General features: G+C 35.5%; 1 protein-coding gene across 1 annotated transcript in view; it reads right to left on the reverse strand.

The window, feature by feature from the left end:
* Nucleotides 1-22,707, reverse strand: part of LOC134852063 (uncharacterized) — a 29,732-nt gene extending 7,025 nt beyond the window's left edge. The window contains exons 1-4 of the mRNA XM_063868343.1: nucleotides 22,691-22,707; nucleotides 22,194-22,455; nucleotides 17,518-17,730; nucleotides 14,785-14,997 (exon numbers count right to left, since the gene is read on the reverse strand). Of these exons, the coding sequence (XP_063724413.1) occupies nucleotides 14,785-14,997; nucleotides 17,518-17,730; nucleotides 22,194-22,455; nucleotides 22,691-22,707 (705 nt within the window). The remainder of the gene's footprint in view (nucleotides 1-14,784; nucleotides 14,998-17,517; nucleotides 17,731-22,193; nucleotides 22,456-22,690) is intronic.
* Nucleotides 22,708-23,252: the final 545 nt, after the last annotated feature.

Here is a 23,252-nt window from a genome sequence, read left to right on the forward strand (position 1 = left end):
TCAATTCGAGAGCCCGATTAAGATTTTCGAAAACTAGTAGACAAACTAGAACAAGCGGAAATCACAATGAAACTTGAAGAAACAGAAAATCTGAAATTACAATATGTTAACCGAATTGAAACAAATTCCACAAATATAAACAATATACAGAAATCAGATACAGACCTCGGTGAAAAAATCACTGAAATACTCAATATTTATGAAAAACACCAAAACTTTAAAGGCAAACCATCTTTCAAAAAATGGTGTAATTAATGCCGACGATACGGACATAGCATTTCTGAATGTAGACAAAAACAGCAAGACAATCAAAACAAACCTCAAAAATATAAAGAACCAAATAAATCATTCTATCAATACATGAAGAAACATCAAAATCTACCGAACAAAAATGTATACAGCAACAACAGTTCAGGAAAACCACTCCCGAACAATACCAGTTACACAAGAACTCAATCACCATATAACTCAAGTTATAGAGGAAGATCGCCAGAACGAAGACTTACACAAAATTCGTCACAAAATTATTACAATAGACCAAATAGTCGAAATAACTACTCCAGCAGATCCAATTCAAATACAACACAATTTGTTTCTAGATCTAATTCCCAATCAAGGAATAAATACTATCCAAACAATCAGTCACGAAACTCAATTATTTCTTCTCCCCACAAGAACAATAGAACAAAATAAAATTTTAAATAAACCATTTAAATAAATATTCGATATCACTGATATTAAACACAATATCATTGGAATACCATTTATCTCTGAATACATACCAACAATCAACATCTTGAATAGTAAATTACTAATCAAAGATAAATATACAAAAACAAAAGACACATCCCTAACATTTTTTCAAAGATTAATTAAACAACCACCATTCTTTTCAAAATTTTATCCAATATATAACCAACAAAAAAAACACCTGAAACCACTATCAGGAAACATATATAATTTTCAATAAAACAAGTTCACCAATATGACAAAAAACAAAACAAACAACAATTTTATATGTCAGATTTTGAATTTAAACCTATCCATAAGTTTTTCAAAATCACAATCTCATCCATAAATTATTTGAAAAACTCGAATTCAGATATTATTTCTTTACACGTATACAACAATACACCCTATTAAGTAACTTTACCTTTAGAACTTTTAGGCTATTGCGAAACCAACGCTACAATATCACCGATACACGAAAAAGCATACCGCGTAAATAATATACTCCAATTATTAGATATTTGTCAATCCACAATTCTTAATGAAGAATTATCCATAAATAATATAATAAGTAACGAAAAAAGAAACACGGATTATTTCACAAAAACCCCATATTTCAAACCTACATTCAACATAAGTAACTATACAGAGAATCAACAGAAATTTTTAACAATGTTTAACTTCCAACATTCACAAATAACACAAGACGAATTTGATAGATTAGCCAAACAGCTAATAAAATATTCATCAGTCTATGCAACATCCAAATTTGATGTTGGCAAAATCAGCTCATCACTACATCTCCCATTAAAACTTGACGCAGTTTTCAAAAAACAAAGAGCAAGTAAAGTACCAATTCACTTACACGATAAACTGAACAGATTACTCGATATTTTAGAACAATACAAAACTATATCACCAGTAAATAAAGAAGAACAACCAAAAGGTAACACATTTATCAACCCTGTTATCATCCTAGCAAAAGGAGAATCATTAAAAAAAGTTCTCGACGCTAGATACCTCAATTCACTCATAGACGAATCAAAGTGCAATTGGCCTATTGAACTAATACAAGTTATTTTAACAAAAATAAACGGAAAATACTTTACAACCGCAGATATAAATAGTGCATACAATCAAATGCCACTAGATGAACAATCGCGACGCCTAACACAATTTGTTATTGGAAATCAGCAATATGAATTCAACCGCCTATTCTATGGAATATCCATAGGACCAGCAGCATTTTCAGCTTTTATGAACAAAATTTTTAGACCAGTAATACTTAAGAAAAACGCAATCACCTATTTAGACGATGTTTTTATGCAATCACAGACCAAAGAAGAAATGTTCAATGTTTAGGAACACTATCACAAAATACTTCAAAACGAAAATCTGAAGGCCGCTCCCGATAAATCACACTTCTTTTTGACACGAGTTAAATTCTTAGGACATAATATAGAAAGAAAAACAATCACTCCATAAAAATCACGCATTGATGCTATTCAAAAGCTCCAACCACCAACAAATAAAAAGAAAATCCAAGAATTCCTTGGAATGTTAAACTTTTTAAGCAAATATGTCTATAAAATGCAATTATACCTAAGACCATTCTATAATATACTTAGACAACAAAATAATTTCGAATGGAATACAGAACATCAAGAACGATTTGAAGAAATTAAAAAACTTTTAACTGAACAAATTTCGAGCACAATTCCAGATCCAAATCAACCATTCTATGCAATGTGCGATGCTTCGTTTGGCATCGGCGCAGCATTATTACAATCACACAATGGTACAAACAAAATGAACCTTATATCAGCAAATTCTCGCTTATTCACTCAAGCAGAGCTACAACTCTCAACTCTAATGAGAGAATGTACAGCCATAATATATACACTAACAGAATATGAATTTCTGATACTTGGATCAAAACATCCAACAGTTCTATTCACAGACCACAAACCAATCATCTTTCTTTTTACACAAAAATCCAATCCAAATCACCGAGTTTATAGATTTCAATTAATTCTAATGAAATTCCCAAACTTACATATAGTTTGGACAGCAGGAAAAAATCTTGCATTACCAGACACTTTAAGTCGAAATACACCACCTGAATTATTTACACGTAAAACTACAGTTGAAATACCCAAAAATATAAAATTCTACCTTGCAGAAAACGAAACATCACCCCGACTAGAATGCAAATATGCAGTAAAAACTGACGTTGAACAATCACAGATAAATAGTTTACAACATTTCCCACTTTATTTAGATTGCCAAAATAACCACTATGAAGTTGATCTACTTGGAAGATCAACTTTTAAACCAATTCCATATTCACAATGGATAAAAAATAACACCCAACAAAACAGAATAAAACAACACCCGCATAAAAAAGACCTTTTTCCACTAATTTAAAAAGACAATCTAACTGATAAAATAAATTTATCAGGACCACAAACAAACGATTCCAAATACACAATAAATCAAATTTTTGACCTCCATGACCCACTTGATACAATTCCTTTATCTAAATTAGAAATTGAAAACATTTTTCTCCCTCCAACAGAAAAAATCACAATTCCAACCTTGAAACATTATCAAAATCTTGACCCAGTAATTAGACAACTAAAATCATGGCACAAATATAAAACTAAACCGATCAAGGCAGATACAACTATTTTAGGAAATAAAACACTCCTCCGATACTTTCGAAAATTTAATAATACAACAACTAACGAAAACACAGACCTTCTAGAATACAAATTAAATGAACATACAGTTCCCTGTCTCCCTTTAAGTATGAGTCTCATAGCTTTTAATATTTCACATACACAAAACATTAAAGGACACTCTGGATCAGAGAAAACATATTCAAATTTCATACAAAACTTTTATTTCCCAAATGCACCAATTTGGATAAAAGTACTATGCAATGACTGTATAGTATGTCAACTAAATAAACCTTATCCAAATCAAAAACAAATAGCACAAAAACAAGATTTTAAAGGACAAAGTTTGTACTTTAATCACCGTATCTCATTTGATACAAAAGGACCAATTTCACCCTCATCCGAAGGAAACTCCTACATTATGGTAATTGTTGACGCATTTACACATTATGTAGCACTTAACCCAGTACCACATTGTAACGCTTATTACGCTTACACAACGCTTTATGAACACTGGATAGCCAAATTTGGACTACCAGAAATTTTAGTTACAGACAACGGTACAGAATTCATAAATAATGAAATCATCACACTATGTCATTTATATAACATCAAACACAAACCACGTACATCTTACGCACCTTGGACAAACGGCTTAGTCGAAGGTATGAACCGTTCACTACAAGAATATCTTAGATGTATCATCAATGGAAATGATACAAGATACACCGAATGGTCAGCAGATGTAAAACTATTTCCCTTAGCATATAATTCACAAATCACGACAACTCTAGAAATGTCACCATATGAAATGGTTTTTAACCAAAAGCCACGCAAACCAATAATGTTGACAGCAAACTCTCATAAAAATGCACAAAGTTATTGTCAACCGAATAAAGACTCAATATGTTATAACCTACCTTTACACACACACGATGAAGATCATTTTCGTCACCCACAAATTCATAAATTAGCCTCCGGTACACACACCGAATGGATTTTAAACAAAGATAAAAAACACAATGAAATTTTACCAAAAAGTAACAAAAAAGTTGTTACAAAGGCAAAACATTAATGAACAATTAAATTCACGCTTTACACCAGCCTCCGATTTAAAAATTGGAACATTTGTTTTAATACCCAATTTTAACACTCAAAAAGGAATTTCTAAAAAATTACAACCCCTTCGTAAAGGACCATACCAAATAATTGCAAAACCCACTGATGTCACATATAAAATCACCGACTCAGACCAAAAAGAAATCGTTCAACATCGAAATAACCTATTACCTTATTATCCAAAAGAATACGCACTACGAGAACTAACTCAATTATATTCTTTTACAGGTTTAAAAGTTATTCAAAATAACCCACATATGGAAAATACAACAAAGGAACAAATTGATATTCACCTCGAAAACCAAAATACAAAATCAACTACAACGAAAAACATTACAAAAAAGCTAGATCAAAATAACTCTCAAAAAGAAAGAAAAAACAGAAAAATGATAGAAACAGTAATACCCCAAGAACAATTCGACAAATCAGAACATAGAGAGTCATCACGACTTAGAAATCAACCACGTAAAAACTATAAAACATTCATTCCACAATCTAAAATATTAAAGAAAGTCGAATTTCAAAAACAGTTTTAACTTTATATTTAATAATCTTTGCACCTCTGAAACATTTTGAATTTTCATTTTTCAAAATAACATGCTGACAAACACGCCACGATTGTAGTTCATAATCAGCCAATAGGATTCATCAAATCCGTCACCTTCTCTAACTTCAACACAGATCAACTAGACGAACGATATAAAACTCCAGGCATATCTATAACTATAACTTTGCGACCTCCAGGTCAAAAATAAGCAAACCACTCCAATTTGACAACTAAAATAAATATCGCCATAATATCATAACCCTCCCTTATCTAATAACCCAAAGATCAACAATATTTCCCCAACTTAGACCTCAAATACCCCCCAAAACAAATCTGTTAACTTAGCCTAAAGTAAAAGAACGACTATTTTAATTAGCCTAAAGTATAAAAATCTCAAAATACCCCGGATCATTTGACAAATAAAAATAAAGAAAAAGAAGACCTCCTGATCACCATAAAAATTGCCCCCAACAATTTTTCACAAAACTCAACCCACTTGTCAAAAAACCAATAAATAATTCGACCACACTTGAAAATTGCCTCAAACAACAAAAAATATTCGATTGAGAAGTCATTTCTTAAATGCTCTTCTCTCAATCAGTCAACATAATTCTAACAAATGTCAAACAATTTTTTACGATATTTAAACTTTTAATCATATTTCTTTTTGATATCTTTGAATCTTTTGTAATAATTTTAATCATTTTTGCAATATTTTTTTAATTTTCTATTCCATATTTGAACTATACCTCTAGCTTTCAAAAGCTCTTGACTATATCCACAGGTACGATTCACAAAACTTGTCTAAATGATACGAACCATTTTTAGTAGAACAGATATTTTTTTACTATTTGTAATTTTTATAACATTTCTATCATCCCTCATCTTGACAATATGCAAATGTATCAAGAAAGCAATCATCACATTCGCCCTAGCAACAATCCTCCTAATTCTTTTTTTAGAAGAATACTATAATAAACATAAATTTTTTCACTAAAAGAATAGACCAAAAACTATCAAAAATTGCTAACCAACAGTCACCAAGTCAGTCTTCACCGACATCATCCCAAGATAACCCAACAACACCTTCAACTACTCAAAACCCCCAAACATCTACACGAATTTCCTTTCAAGATAACCCATATACTTTTGAAGAACGACACGCACGCTTATCTGAACCACTAGAACCAGTTCAACGACAAGCACCTCTAAGTGAACCAACATATAACCTATACCCGACACTACCACAATTAAGTAGAATACGCAATCTTAGTCAAAACCAAAATACAGTAGAAATAAATAGACAAATTATACATCCTCGACGAAACAGAAATTCTCAAACTCCTCAAAACCTCAATCCCCATCACAAAGTACTCCAGAAAACCCCATTGGTATATTACCAGAAACCCCTACGCTTCTTTCACAACGCAGCACCTCAAGTCTACCCTCAGATTACTTAGGTTCAACACCAACATCTGAACAAATACGTGAAAATCCCTTTAACCATCCAAACCCAACATCACGACTACCATATTGCACAACACATTCATTCACACAAGGTGAACCAAATTTAACCAATGACCCAATAGATATTTCTACGGATACAACAACATCCTCATCACTACCAGAAACATTATCACTACCATCAACACCATCCATCAGCCAAATTTCACCAACATCTTTTAACTTAAATTTTCCAAATAACCTCGACGCTAGATATCGAGAACAATCATCAACAAATATTCCTCTAAGACTAGATTGGAATACATTCACAGCACCTCCACCATTATTTGGACAACACCTAGAAAGTAACCGACTCCACAACTGGGCACTTAATAGACTACAATATCGACAAGACATCCACGAAGACATTCGTGATCACAACGTTCAAATACTCCAACAAAATAGTCTACAATTAAAAATTGAAATCACAGTTAAATTAAACAACATTGCTCAACATCCCTACCCATAAAACCCAACAAACATAACAGCTCAATCACTACCACCACCATTTATAACAACTGAAGTAATATATAAATACGACAGATATACCAAAAAGACAATTGGTTACATCACATTTTATAACTCATACTCAGGATTATCATACACATGTATATTCTAAAAGTATTAATCTTTCTCCAACTCCTTTTTCTAGTAATCTCCAATCAAAACATAAACCCTTCCCCCCGCACAGGACCCCAAGATTTATTAGTAACACATTATGATTGTGAAGAAAACGAACAAAAAACACTACACAAATATGCAATAAATCAAGTATCACAATGCGAAACAGAACCACAAGCTATAGAAACTACAAATGTAATAGCAACACTTTATTCAAAAGCCCGAGCAACAATAGTTATAGGATATAAATTCACAGCAACATTTTCTGAAAAGAAAGTACATTGTTCACAAGTTTCTAATGGAAATAAAAACCGACTTGACCACGAATCATTCTACCAGAGTAATATCGAACGACTTTTACATCTCCATCCCGAAGATTGTAAAAACGAGTTACTCGGACTAAATATCACAAGAAATAAAAACTCAGATAGAAAGTTAGTATATTTCCAAGTTTTTTCAGACTCTGTACATCAAGCAGAACTTGAAAGATATCAAGGACATATAAAATTAGATGAAAAATACCCATATAACGGCGCACACGGAAGATTAACTTATGACATACACGATAAACACTGGATACCACATATTGGCATAAATAACCCATCAAACTGCAAAGCAGACACAAAAAACAAAGGATATCAAGAAATAATGTTTTTCGATTGGAAAATACAACTCGAAAAAATACAACTCACACGCGATTTATCAGACAACACAATGATCTATCAAGGAATTAGATTACCTTGTAAAAACGATCAAGGCTATTGTGACCCTACAACACGAACACAAGCAACAATTGTTTGGTTCCTTGAAGACACATGCACAACAATTCAAGTAGCAAAAATACACGCTCGTATGATAAAATTTCACGAAAAATATTTTATACAATCAATTCCATATGAACAAGTAAATCCATCACGAAAACAAATTTCAAATTTTGGAAACACACACAATATAGAAAACAAATTGACACGTTTTCAAATATATCAAGAAACAGAACTTGCATGTAAATATAGAAACCCACTTCACAAAACACAATACTCCGAAATATTAGTTGAATACGAAAAAGGATTCGACATGACCACTGGAAAAATAAAAATCGACCCATACGCCACAAGTCATCCTATCAACGAAGGAACACCATATATACCAGTTAATTTTCAAAAAAGTAACGGTCAACCTGGTGGACATCTAAAACCCCATGACACTACAAGCACACGTTTACAAGAACTATCACTAATGAATAATACATATTTCGGTAATATCCACTATGATATTCACCTAGATATGAAATTAGACTACATAATTAGCCGCATTTTTCAAGAAATGTCACTCTCCGAATTAGAAACACTTCACCAACTATGCGAATTAGAAAGGACACAAATACTACAATCACTTGCACTAGCAGTATTAAAAATACCCTACGCAGGATATTTACTATCAAGAAATAGATCAAACTTTTTAGACTACGAAGGAAACATTTTTATGGTTTTATACCTGTACCAAAAAAGTATCACCACTATACGTTTTTGAAGATAAACGATGCTATAAAAGAATCCCTATCTTTTATAAGAATAAAGTACATTTCGTTGACACACTTTCAAGAAGAACCTATTTCTGGGATACCGCAGTCCCATGTGGATCAGAAAATAGCCACAATGTAGTACAACTAAACCGCGATGAAGATAAATTTTACCTTCTTACCCCATATCCCACATTAATGCAATCACTCAAAAAATTTTCACCTGAAAGCATTAGAGCTATCGCTCGAAACCCAAATATTGACTTACAATCAATTGGAATATATTCAAAATCAGATATTCAACATCACATTAGAAGACAACAATTCCAAGAATTATTAACACAAATGGACACTATACAAAGACAATCATTTGACCAAAATCTACGCAAACTTGCCGAAACCGCAGGATTTGCAGATATTTATACACAAGACTATAGCGGATATTTTAAAGACATTAAAGACTATATATATCTAAACGGTGAAAAATACCGACCACAAGATATCTCACCTATAAATATTTTTAGCTTCGTTACACTCAAAAATGAAATTCTTGATTTTCTAGGATGGCCCTACTACATCTTAGAAAAATTAAGTATTTTATACGCAATGTTTAACTTTTTAGGATTTCTTTTTTCACTCTTAAAAGGAATCTACAACACATATGCTATACACACACAAGTAAACAGACAAGCAAGTGTAGCACGCATATTATTTGCAGGATTTTTCGGAATTTTTTCTTCATCAATAAACAAAATTCTTTTAGACGCACAAATAAAAGAATACAACACAAAAATAGCAACAAGACAGAACACATACGACGAAGAACATAACAATGTAGACACAACGCGTACAGCACCACAGTTACCACCCCTACCACATAACCATCCATTATCCCTAGTCCAACGAAATTTTCGAAATTTAGCAATAACACATAATCCAAATTTTAGACCAACCATATCACAAAGTCCCATCCAACATATAATGACACACCATTCACTAGATGAAAATACTTATGAACAAATTATAGAACAACCCCATACCACCGCTTTTCAGTCTCAAAATAATAATTTTTTTAGCCCACGATGAGCCGACAACTTGGATCCCTACACCGCTCAAATTCCCACCCAACCAACCTCACCACCCCAATTACAATCATTCCACTTTTTGCTTTCCCGCCACCCGATTTCCCAACCAATAATGTAACATCAGGCATGAATTCAGATACTAATTCACAGATCTCAGTTTTATACTCCACTTCACAACTCAATAACCCAAATATTGAAACCCCTGATGAATTTGCAGACTCTGAACCATCTCCATCCAATAATTTTCAAACCAATCCCTTAGTTTTTTCCAAACCCCCTTTTCAACCAATCCCACCAAATAACCCTGTCCCAACCCTTTCGACACCCTCTTATGCTTCCCAAGTCACCCCAACCTACTCTTCACTTCATTCAGACCGATCATCCAAATCTCCAGACACCCCCCAAATCTCCCCAGAACTAGATAATTTTATCACCCTACAACAACAACCCTTCCACCTTGACACCTCCACTATAAACCAGATTTCATCCACAATAGAATCATCCAACCCACCTACTCCTACACCCTCTTCAGCTTATACCGCATCATTAGCACCATCATCCACATCCACCGAATCTTCAATTAGCACTAATAGAGCTTATCGCACTTTCAAAAGAAAATTCCCAAACCATCCATTCCCAACAAAACCAGGAACAGCCCGTGAATATATAAATCATCCAAATCACACTAACACGAAAGAATTTTTAGCTATCACCTTACCCTCATTTCCACAGTATACTTTGAACACCCCTAACGACACTAACGACACACGTAGTTTGGTAGATGAACACGTTTTAATGCCTACCCTTCCTTGGACATCATATTATCATTTTACTAACCCCCTTTGCCTACCTTTATCTAATACTCACATCGATTTAGAACGAAATAAACATATGCTATATCGACTCACGACACCACTAACACATAGACAATCTACTTATATAGGATATAAAAAGTCACTAAAAACATACACTGCACCCCGAGCTAACGAATATACGCTAGAATATTACGATCATAACATCATCCGAACTAATCAAGACCAATTTTTAGATGATGATCGCTTCGCTAACCCACAAATCACAGAAAAACTTGTCATTAAAACACCATATGTATTTACACTCAATATATTTGATTGCAAATTTGACCACATCATTTCAGAAGCACTAACCGACACACAAGCTTACGAAAGTTTTAAAGAACGCTTTCAATTATTTTCACTAACCTTTCATTTCCTTGCACCACTTGAACGAGATTTGCACTGCTCACACGATATTATGTTACGCACTAAACAAACTCACACATATACATATTATCGCATTATACAAAATCACTTTGATCTACACACTCCATCAAGACAACCACACCACCGTTTTCCATTTATTAATTCTAAATACACTTCACCATTTTTTCTTAACTTCACATATTGCATCAAAGATACTAACCTTCATGGTATTCTTCGCAATTACGACCCCATAACCCAAATGTATATTTTTTGTCCCATCACGAAGACCTTCAACGCAGAAGAATCCAGACCCTTCCTTATCCCACATGAATTTGTTCAACCTATAGAAATCCCGATCTTAGAATTCATCCACAACACTAAATACAATCACAAATTATATAATCTCATCCAAAACACACCTTATGAGTTTGCAGTTGGCACTGAAGAACTAACAACCATTAAAGCACTTCAATTGCTTTGGCCACTGCTTCAAACTAAAAACATCATCCGCATAATAGCAAAACTACTAACAACAGGTAAGTATGATTTATACATATTATTAACTAACAAATTCAAAATAAAAAACTAACCATTCTTTATCCATGTCTTATGTAGAATTTTAGTCTTCATCCAACGATCATCTGCAAAATACACAAAAGAAAAATAAAAAATAGAAAACTTCTTCAAACTGTTTAAAACTTTATTAATCTTTTGCACCAAACAAGTTAAATAAAATTCATACCAATGCAGTAATTTAATTTATAAATTGTTTCCCCACAAGCAGTAAATCTAATAATGATGAAAATTTGTAACTTAATTTTTCCCAACAACTAGCAGTAAAATTGAAATTTTATGTAGTAAATTGATAAAACGAAAATGCAGTACTAACCTTTTGATATTTTCATTCACTCGCACAAGATTTCTATCCAAACTCGCACAGCTCGCCCACGAAGAATTGTTTAAATAATGATTTTGAGTTTCAAGTTTTAACACTCAACAACTCTAACACGCGATAACAAGTTTCAAACTTTCCTTTAACCCGGTTGGAAAGGAATTATATACTAAACCAAACTAACCAACGCAGCTTACTAAACACCACAAATCATAAAATAACAGCATGACTAAGAAAAGAAAACCAACGGTACCCAAACCGGATTAACCCAGTTTAAAACTGGATAATTTATTCTTTTAAAGACTATTATAAAGTCTAAGAAAGAAATAATAAAACACAAAAAAGTCGCAAGACAAACCCATACGAAAAACAATTTGATTTTTGAAAAAAGGACACAACCAACGAAACATAAGAAAACCCACAATAAACCCAACATAAAACGTTATCACATAACAGGACCTCTCACAGAAACCGCACGAAATCATACTCCCACTCCTGGCCTAACCCACCAGAAGAGGACGTCCTGAGCATGCTCTATAGCCGGCCCAACCCACCGCGCTACATCCACGCTTTGTGACCACACTCCTATTTTTAATAAGAGGTACTCAAGGGTGAGTAACTCTTCAAAATAACCGAACTAAAACAAAAAGCTTTTGTGAAAACAACTAATCAAAATCATAATTAAAACACCAAACTAATAAAAGTTTTATAAAATGTAAGTTACACTATGCAATATATAGATCAGCATACAACACCAAAGACGAACATCCAAAGACAAATTGACCCCACTATACTCGAAAAAGAATGGCCAACCACAATCAATATGCCGCTCACAATCACAACTCAAAGGATTTAGAGTACGACTTGACTTCGCAGAAAAGGACTTCATTGAACTAGACCAATGACCACCTCGATGTTCAAGTATACGTACAGATCCGAGTAACCAGGCATCCCCTCCACGCACAATCTCCACGCCATTCCCAGACAAGGTCAAACACAAAAGAAGTTCTCTACATCAAACAGAAAAACCTGTCATAGCCAACCATTCTGAAATCAGATTTGAGTTTGTTGCAAAGACCCAGTCGTCGTCATTTAAAGATACAACGATTGGACCTGGATTTTCTCTAACAAGAGAACCCAGAAGAAATATGATGTTCACCAAATACCAACGACCATCATATATCCTTCGAATTGCAGAAAGACTATTCTAAAAAACTCTGTAAAACCCGGATGGGTGGAACCTGATCTAAACTACATTTTATGATTGGATAAATTAGATATTTAACCACTGTAAAGTATTTAATATTAACCAATCATGATCCATCTAACTAACAACCCACTTATTTGTAAGTGCTGAAATTACTTGTAATTTCAGCACCAGAGAGATTTGAATTTAACTTAGAATTTAGTTGACTCTCCAAGAAGACTTCAGCAGTCGCAATAAACCAGTATACCCTAGATCTATTGAGCCTAGCAGAGACTAGTTAAACAACCTGAGACTAGATAGTATAAGAGTAAGATTAGGATCGGTATTAGACTAAGAAGTTGCACGAATCTATCCGGCCGAAAATAAGATAGCGTGACGAGCAGACGGTGTACCCTATCCGAAATTACTCTATGAGTTATCCACTTCGGTCCTAACTCAATTACCCGAACTGAGAAAATAATGCTTTTTTCCGAACAGAAATGGAACTTACTGTTCCGGAACGTGGTGAAGAAACCTGTGCGCTTGACTATTTAGTTTTTTTTCGGCACGTGACTTTTCAGAAACTAGTTCGATTTTCGCTTAGTTACTCTTTTTTTCAAAAAGCATTGCCCATTTTATCTCAGGGATTTGTTTTACTAGTCAATTTTTGACTTTTTTTTCCCTAGCTTAAGAAGCAAGTCACAATCGAAAAACCCGAGGCGAATCGAAGAATTTTTTAAAACGATTTTATGCGGCGGAATTTTTCAACAATAAAAACCCGCGGTTGTTTGTTTAAAGTGGATTGAACTCGAGTGCTCCCGCACGCTCGTCCGAAAAGATGGCGGATTACCCCGACCACCCAGTTTTAATTTGAAAACTTTCCTTCGCCGACCATTGGAACACACAGATTGCATGACTTGGTGTTCAATGCAGTTGTTTTATTAGAAAACTTTTTATCCAACTCTCCAACCCCGATTCCGTTTTAATTTCAAAAAACTAGTTTCTTTTTTGAGAACTCAATAAAACTTGACATCTTGAGCGCGCCAACAATTGTGCACAAAAATTTTAATCACCACCTTAAATCGTAATGTTATGCCGTTAGCCATGATAAAAATTAAAACAACTATAAAAAGTGAAATTGTGAAAGTGTGGGTTGAGTAAAAAAAACCAAATTTTTAAAATATTTCTTGCCGTGTGCACAATTTTTAGACAGCTTTAAAATTTTAGTGTGAACTCCATAGCTTCTTGGAAAGTCGGAACAAAATCTCAGTCTTTTTATAGAACGACCATAAATTTATTATTCTCTTTGTTTTATACGAAGGAAAAAATGCGAAATTTGCTCATCATAAGTTATCTGCTTTTCATGAACTCGAGTTGGCTCTGAAGTAATTTTTTTGTAGTCGAGTTATTTGATTTCTTCTTTTTGGAAAAGCTCTGTTCTACAACGGATTTTCTTCTATCGTCTTTTTCAAATTTCTCTAAATACGTTCAAGCTCTTTCTCTTGAGTTTTTATTTGTTCTCACATCTGAATCTGAAAAGAAGTTGGCATCTAGCTGGCTCTGCCCATCATAACTCTCATCGTCTGATTTGGCTCCATCAGTATTGTGACCCCGACTTTCATAAGGAGGTGAAAATTTCCACCCATAAGTCGGTGGCGATGAGTACTCCGTCTGAGACTGACTGGCCCTCCTTTGCTCATTCTCTTCATGGCTTCTCGAACGTCCTTGACCCCGTTGACCTTGAGACGTTCCCTCTTCTTGATAACTTCGTCGTGTGTTATCCTGTCTCGATGAGCTACCTTGTGGAGGTCCTTGATATTGTCCTTGTGGGTTACCCGAGTACCCTTGACGAGGTGGTAGGGGAGGGTAATGACCTCCACCTGGCTGTGGGTACCCTTGAATTGGCTCTTTTTCACTTCCGCTTCTTTTAAAGTTTCAAATTTTCTATTTTTTTTACAAACTACTATCGCTAAACAATCAATGTTACGATGTAAGGTATGAAGAACAAAGCTGTTCATGATTGTAAGTTTGTTCACCATGCCAAGTTCGGCTCTTTTCCAGTCCCCCTCCCCCTCAAATTCATTTTTGAAAAGCTTATTTAACGTTGTCATAATGCAATGAAATTTGGCGTGGTGAACAAATCGACAATTTTGAACAGATTTGATCTTCATATTTTACATCGTAACATCACGCATTTAGCCAAAAACAAACACAACACTCGATATTTTGAAAGATGGGGGGGAGTGGAAGAGCCCCAAGTTCTTTTGCATTATGATTATGACAATGTTAAAGTAGTTTTCAAAAGTGAAATCCAAAGATGGGCCCTTTTTCCTCCAGAGCCCCCCCCCCCCTCCAGTTGCAAAATTTTACTAGTCTGAATGTTAGTTACATGCGAACTAAGTAGCTTATGACAAACTTATTTGGTCTTAGTTTTAACACTCAACAACTCTAACACGCGATAACAAGTTTCAAACTTTCCTTTAACCCGGTTGGAAAGGAATTATATACTAAACCAAACTAACCAACGCAGCTTACTAAACACCACAAATTATAAAATAACAGCATGACTAAGAAAAGAAAACCAACGGTACCCAAACCGGATTAACCCAGTTTAAAACTGGATAATTTATTCTTTTAAAGACTATTATAAAGTCTAAGAAAGAAATAATAAAACACAAAAAAGTCGCAAGACAAATCCATACGAAAAACAATTTGATTTTTGAAAAAAGGACACAACCAACGAAACATAAGAAAACCCACAATAAACCCAACATAAAACGTTATCACATAACAGGACCTCTCACAGAAACCGCACGAAATCATACTCCCACTCCTGGCCTAACCCACCAGAAGAGGACGTCCTGAGCATGCTCTATAGCCGGCCCAACCCACCGCGCTACATCCACGCTTTGTGTAATTTCAGCACCAGAGAGATTTGAATTTAACTTAGAATTTAGTTGACTCTCCAAGAAGACTTCAGCAGCCGCAATAAACCAGTATACCCTAGATCTATTGAGCCTAGCAGAGACTAGTTAAACAACCTGAGACTAGATAGTATAAGAGTAAGATTAGGATCGGTATTAGACTAAGAAGTTGCACGAATCTATCCGCCCGAAAATAAGATAGCGTGACGAGCAGACGGTGTACCCTATCCGAAATTACTCTATGAGTTATCCACTTCGGTCCTAACTCAATTACCCGAACTGAGAAAATAATGCTTTTTTCCGAACAGAAATGGAACTTACTGTTCCGGAACGTGGTGAAGAAACCTGTGCGCTTGACTATTTAGTTTTTTTTCGGCACGTGACTTTTCAGAAACTAGTTCGATTTTCGCTTAGTTACTCTTTTTTTCAAAAAGCATTGCCCATTTTATCTCAGGGATTTGTTTTACTAGTCAATTTTTGACTTTTTTTCCCTAGCTTAAGAAGCAAGTCACAATCGAAAAACCCGAGGCGAATCGAAGAATTTTTTAAAACGATTTTATGCGGCGGAATTTTTCAACAATAAAAACCCGCGGTTGTTTGTTTAAAGTGGATTGAACTCGAGTGCTCCCGCACGCTCGTCCGAAAAGATGGCGGATAACCCCGACCACCAAGTTTTAATTTGAAAACTTTCCTTCGCCGACCATTGGAACACACAGATTGCATGACTTGGTGTTCAATGCAGTTGTTTTATTAGAAAACTTTTTATCCAACTCTCCAACCCCGATTCCGTTTTAATTTCAAAAAACTAGTTTCTTTTTTGAGAACTCAATAAAACTTGACATCTTGAGCGCGCCAACAATTGTGCACAAAAATTTTAATCACCACCTTAAATCGCAATGTTATGCCGTTAGCCATGATAAAAATTAAAACAACTATAAAAAGTGAAATTGTGAAAGTGTGGGTTGAGTAAAAAAAACCAAATTTTTAAAATATTTCTTGCCGTGTGCACAATTTTTAGACAGCTTTAAAATTTTAGTGTGAACTCCATAGCTTCTTGGAAAGTCGGAACAAAATCTCAGTCTTTTTATAGAACGACCATAAATTTATTATTCTCTTTGTTTTATACGAAGGAAAAAATGCGAAATTTGCTCATCATAAGTTATCTGCTTTTCATGAACTCGAGTTGGCTCTGAAGTAATTTTTTTGTAGTCGAGTTATTTGATTTCTTCTTTTTGGAAAAGCTCTGTTCTACAACGGATTTTCTTCTATCGTCTTTTTCAAATTTCTCTAAATACGTTCAAGCTCTTTCTCTTGAGTTTTTATTTGTTCTCACATCTGAATCTGAAAAGAAGTTGGCATCTAGCTGGCTCTGCCCGTCATAACTCTCATCGTCTGATTTGGCTCCATCAGTATTGTGACCCCGACTTTCATAAGGAGGTGAAAATTTCCACCCATAAGTCGGTGGCGATGAGTACTCCGTCTGAGACTGACTGGCCCTCCTTTGCTCATTCTCTTCATGGCTTCTCGAACGTCCTTGACCCCGTTGACCTTGAGACGTTCCCTCTTCTTGATAACTTCGTCGCGTGTTATCCTGTCTCGATGAGCTACCTTGTGGAGGTCCTTGATATTGTCCTTGTGGATTACCCGAGTACCCTTGACGAGGTGGTAGGGGAGGGTAATGACCTCCACCTGGCTGTGGGTACCCTTGAATTGGCTCTTTTTCACTTCCGCTTCTTTTAAAGTTTCAAATTTTCTATTTTTTTTACAAACTACTATCGCTAAACAATCAATGTTACGATGTAAGGTATGAAGAACAAAGCTGTTCATGATTGTAAGTTTGTTCACCATGCCAAGTTCGGCTCTTTTCCAGTCCCCCTCCCCCTCAAATTCATTTTTGAAAAGCTTATTTAACGTTGTCATAATGCAATGAAATTTGGCGTGGTGAACAAATCGACAATTTTGAACAGATTTGATCTTCATATTTTACATCGTAACATCACGCATTTAGCCAAAAACAAACACAACACTCGATATTTTGAAAGATGGGGGGGAGTGGAAGAGCCCCAAGTTCTTTTGCATTATGATTATGACAATGTTAAAGTAGTTTTCAAAAGTGAAATCCAAAGATGGGCCCTTTTTCCTCCAGAGCCCCCCCCCCTCCAGTTGCAAAATTTTACTAGTCTGAATGTTAGTTACATGCGAACTAAGTAGCTTATGACAAACTTATTTGGTCTTAGTTTTAACACTCAACAACTCTAACACGCGATAACAAGTTTCAAACTTTCCTTTAACCCGGTTGGAAAGGAATTATATACTAAACCAAACTAACCAACGCAGCTTACTAAACACCACAAATTATAAAATAACAGCATGACTAAGAAAAGAAAACCAACGGTACCCAAACCGGATTAACCCAGTTTAAAACTGGATAATTTATTCTTTTAAAGACTATTATAAAGTCTAAGAAAGAAATAATAAAACACAAAAAAGTCGCAAGACAAACCCATACGAAAAACAATTTGATTTTTGAAAAAAGGACACAACCAACGAAACATAAGAAAACCCACAATAAACCCAACATAAAACGTTATCACATAACAGGACCTCTCACAGAAACCGCACGAAATCATACTCCCACTCCTGGCCTAACCCACCAGAAGAGGACGTCCTGAGCATGCTCTATAGCCGGCCCAACCCACCGCGCTACATCCACGCTTTGTGACCACACTCCTATTTTTAATAAGAGGTACTCAAGGGTGAGTAACTCTTCAAAATAACCGAACTAAAACAAAAAGCTTTTGTGAAAACAACTAATCAAAATCATAATTAAAACACCAAACTAATAAAAATTTTATAAAATGTAAGTTACACTATGCAATATATAGATCAGCATACAACACCAAAGACGAACATCCAAAGACAAATTGACCCCACTATACTCGAAAAAGAATGGCCAACCACAATCAATATGCCGCTCACAATCACAACTCAAAGGATTTAGAGTACGACTTGACTTCGCAGAAAAGGACTTCATTGAACTAGACCAATGACCACCTCGATGTTCAAGTATACGTACAGATCCGAGTAACCAGGCATCCCCTCCACGCACAATCTCCACGCCATTCCCAGACAAGGTCAAACACAAAAGAAGTTCTCTACATCAAACAGAAAAACCTGTCATAGCCAACCATTCTGAAATCAGATTTGAGTTTGTTGCAAAGACCCAGTCGTCGTCATTTAAAGATACAACGATTGGACCTGGATTTTCTCTAACAAGAGAACCCAGAAGAAATATGATGTTCGCCAAATACCAACGTCCATCATCCATCCTTCGAATTGCAGAAAGACTATTCTAAAAAACTCTGTAAAACCCGGATGGGTGGAACCTGATCTAAACTACATTTTATGATTGGATAAATTAGATACTTAACCACTGTAAAGTATTTAATATTAACCAATCATGATCCATCTAACTAACAACCCACTAATTTGTAAGTGCTGAAATTATTTGTAATTTCAGCACCAGAGAGATTTGAATTTAACTTAGAATTTAGTTGACTCTCCAAGAAGACTTCAGCAGCCGCAATAAACCAGTATACCCTAGATCTATTGAGCCTAGCAGAGACTAGTTAAACAACCTGAGACTAGATAGTATAAGAGTAAGATTAGGATCGGTATTAGACTAAGAAGTTGCACGAATCTATCCGGCCGAAAATAAGATAGCGTGACGAGCAGACGGTGTACCCTATCCGAAATTACTCTATGAGTTAACCACTTCGGTCCTAACTCAATTACCCGAACTGAGAAAATAATGCTTTTTTCCGAACAGAAATGGAACTTACTGTTCCGGAACTTGGTGAAGAAACCTGTGCGCTTGACTATTTAGTTTTTTTTCGGCACGTGGTATCACAGCCTCTCTCATGTTGACTTTGGCCGCAGTTAAAATTATACAATTGAAAAGTTTCATTATTCAACTCTTCCTCTATTTAATTTTCAGCTTTTCCCCGAAAAAAAATTGGGAATTATTCCAGGAATTTGTGCAAAAAGTAGAGGAAAATCGTTTCTCAATTTTTCGAGATCATCGTTTTTCGTATCAAATGCATTACCTTAAAAACTCGTGGTTGCTTGTTAAAAGCGAAGTGAATCGCGCGATAACCTCCCACTTGCTTGTATGTTTTGTCATACCATTCTACTGAGTTTTCATCGGGAAACTTCATCAACTGTTCAGCAGTTTTTAGTCTAATCAATTGAGTCAAACACGTCAAAGAGAAGAAAAATCGTGTAAGATTATGAGCGCTCCCAAATCACTAAAAAGACCCTATATTGACCAAATTGTCGGCGCCGCAATCATTTTTTTTTCAAAAAACAGGCCAAAAAGGGCGTTTTTATGCACTTTTTAAAAAGTTTCGACCAAAAAAAACGCGTTTTTCCTGCGTGCTCCCCCCCCCCCTTCTCCCCCATTTGAGAAAAATTTAAGGTCAGTCATCCAAAAGTGGCAAAAAGATCAGTCATCTCAAAATAGTACAAAAAGGGGACCTTTTGGGTCGACAGGGAGTCGAATCCCTGAAAGATGGAGTGTGCCCCCCCCCCCCTAAATCCGCTACTGATACCGAGCGACCTCAAATTTTTATTTATTGGAATCAATTAACCGAAAAAACGACAGCGGTGAAAGTTGCATAAATGATATTTTTTTGAACAAGAGATTTAAATGTTTTGTACCGCACAATAGGAAACAAGTGTTAAGTAAACAAAAAGATTAAAATTTTCCCTTCAGCTAGAATTTCGAACCTGCACACTTAACCTGGGAAGGTGTGCTAGATACAGTAGAGCAAAGCTTTTTTGATAAGAAATTAGAATTTTTTTTCACTTTTTAAGGGAACTGAGAAAAGCAAAAATGAAAACACTTCCCGGCTCCAATCAATTTTTGAACCCAATTGTTCACGGGAACTGTTCGCGGGAAGTGATAAAAACACAGAAAAAAACTGAATCTAATGATCCGGCGGGTGGGATCCCAACATATACGTTGAGCTAAAAAATTAATTAAATTAAAACTACCAAAAATTTTCAGAAACTAGTTCGATTTTCGCTTAGTTACTCTTTTTTTCAAAAAGCATTGCCCATTTTATCTCAGGGATTTGTTTTACTAGTCAATTTTTGACTTTTTTTCCCTAGCTTAAGAAGCAAGTCACAATCGAAAAACCCGAGGCGAATCGAAGAATTTTTTAAAACGATTTTATGCGGCGGAATTTTTCAACAATAAAAACCCGCGGTTGTTTGTTTAAAGTGGATTGAACTCGAGTGCTCCCGCACGCTCGTCCGAAAAGATGGCGGATAACCCCGACCACCAAGTTTTAATTTTAAAACTTTCCTTCGCCGACCATTGGAACACACAGATTGCATGACTTGGTGTTCAATGCAGTTGTTTTATTAGAAAACTTTTTATCCAACTCTCCAACCCCGATTCCGTTTTAATTTCAAAAAACTAGTTTCTTTTTTGAGAACTCAATAAAACTTGACATCTTGAGCGCGCCAACAATTGTGCACAAAAATTTTAATCACCACCTTAAATCGCAATGTTATGACGTTAGCTATGATAAAAGTTAAAACAACTATAAAAAGTGAAATTGTGAAAGTGTGGGTTGAGTAAAAAAACCAAATTTTTAAAACATTTCTTGCCGTGTGCACAATTTTTAGACAGCTTTAAAATTTTAGTGTGAACTCCATAGCTTCTTGGAAAGTCGGAACAAAATCTCAGTCTTTTTATAGAACGACCATAAATTTATTATTCTCTTTGTTTTATACGAAGGAAAAAATGCGAAATTTGCTCATCATAAGTTATCTGCTTTTCAAGAACTCGAGTTGGCTCTGAACTAATTTTTTTGTAGTCGAGTTATTTGATTTCTTCTTTTTGGAAAAGCTCTGTTCTACAACAGATTTTCTTCTATCGTCTTTTTCAAATTTCTCTAAATACGTTCCAGCTCTTTCTCTTGAGTTTTTATTTGTTCTCACATCTGAATCTGAAAAGTAGTTGGCATCTAGCTGGCTCTGCCCATCATAACTCTCATCGTCTGATTTGGCTCCAACAGTATTGTGCGCCCGACTTTCATAAGGAGGTGGAAATTTCCACCCATAAGTCGGCGGTGATGAATACTCCGTCTGCGACTGACTGGCCCTCCTTTGCTCATTCTCTTCATGGCTTCTCGAACGTCCTTGACCCCGTTGACCTTGAGGCGTTCCCTCTTCTTGATAACTTCGTCGCGTGTTATTCTGTCTCGATGAGCTGCATTGCGGGGGTCCTTGATATTGTCCTTGTGGATTACCCGAGTAACCTTGACGAGGTGGTAGGGGAGGGTAATGACCTCCACCTGGCTGTGAGTACCCTTGAATTGGCCCTTTTTCACTTCCGCTTCTTTTAAAATTTCTAATTTTCTATTTTTTTTTTACAAACTACTATCGCTAAACAATCAATGTTACGATGTAAGGTATGAAGAACAATGCTGTTCACGATTGTAAGTTTGTTCACCATGCCAAGTTCGGCTCTTTTCCAGTCCCCCCCCCCTCAAATTCAATTTTGAAAAGCTTATTTAACGTTGTCATAATGCAATGAAATTTGGCGTGGTGAACAAATCGACAATTTTGAACAGATTTGATCTTCATACTTTACAGCGTAACATCACGCATTTAGCCAAAAACAAACATAACACTCGATATTTTGAAAGATGGGGGGAGTGGAAGAGCCCCAAGTTCTATTGCATTATGATTATGACAATGTTAAAGTAGTTTTCAAAAGTGAAATCCAAAGATGGGCCCTTTTTCCTCCAGAGCCCCCCCCCCCTCCAGTTGCAAAATTTTACTAGTCTGAATGTTAGTTACATGCGAACTAAGTAGCTTATGACAAACTTATTTGGTCTTCATTGTTTAAAATTGTAAAACCCCTCGATACACCATAAAATTGATGCTTATGTGAGGTGAAGGGAAAAGGAAAAAGAGTCCAAAGGTGTGGGTGGTATTGGAAAAGAGTCGACCTCCTGCAGGTGGTGGGTAGCCTTGAACTTGACCGGGAGGAGGATATTGCCCTGGAGGTTGACTGTTGTAGTGATAATGGTACTGTGTCTGTGGTGGGTAATTCGGGTATGTCTGAGGCGATGGAACGTTTGTATAAACTACTTGGGGTCGCTGATTGTTTTGCGCGGCTCTACCGAGCATGTAGCCCATAAGAAGGGCGC

The sequence above is a fragment of the Symsagittifera roscoffensis genome, chromosome 7 (assembly GCF_963678635.1).
Source record: "Symsagittifera roscoffensis chromosome 7, txSymRosc1.1, whole genome shotgun sequence".
NCBI classification, from domain to species: domain Eukaryota; kingdom Metazoa; phylum Xenacoelomorpha; order Acoela; family Convolutidae; genus Symsagittifera; species Symsagittifera roscoffensis.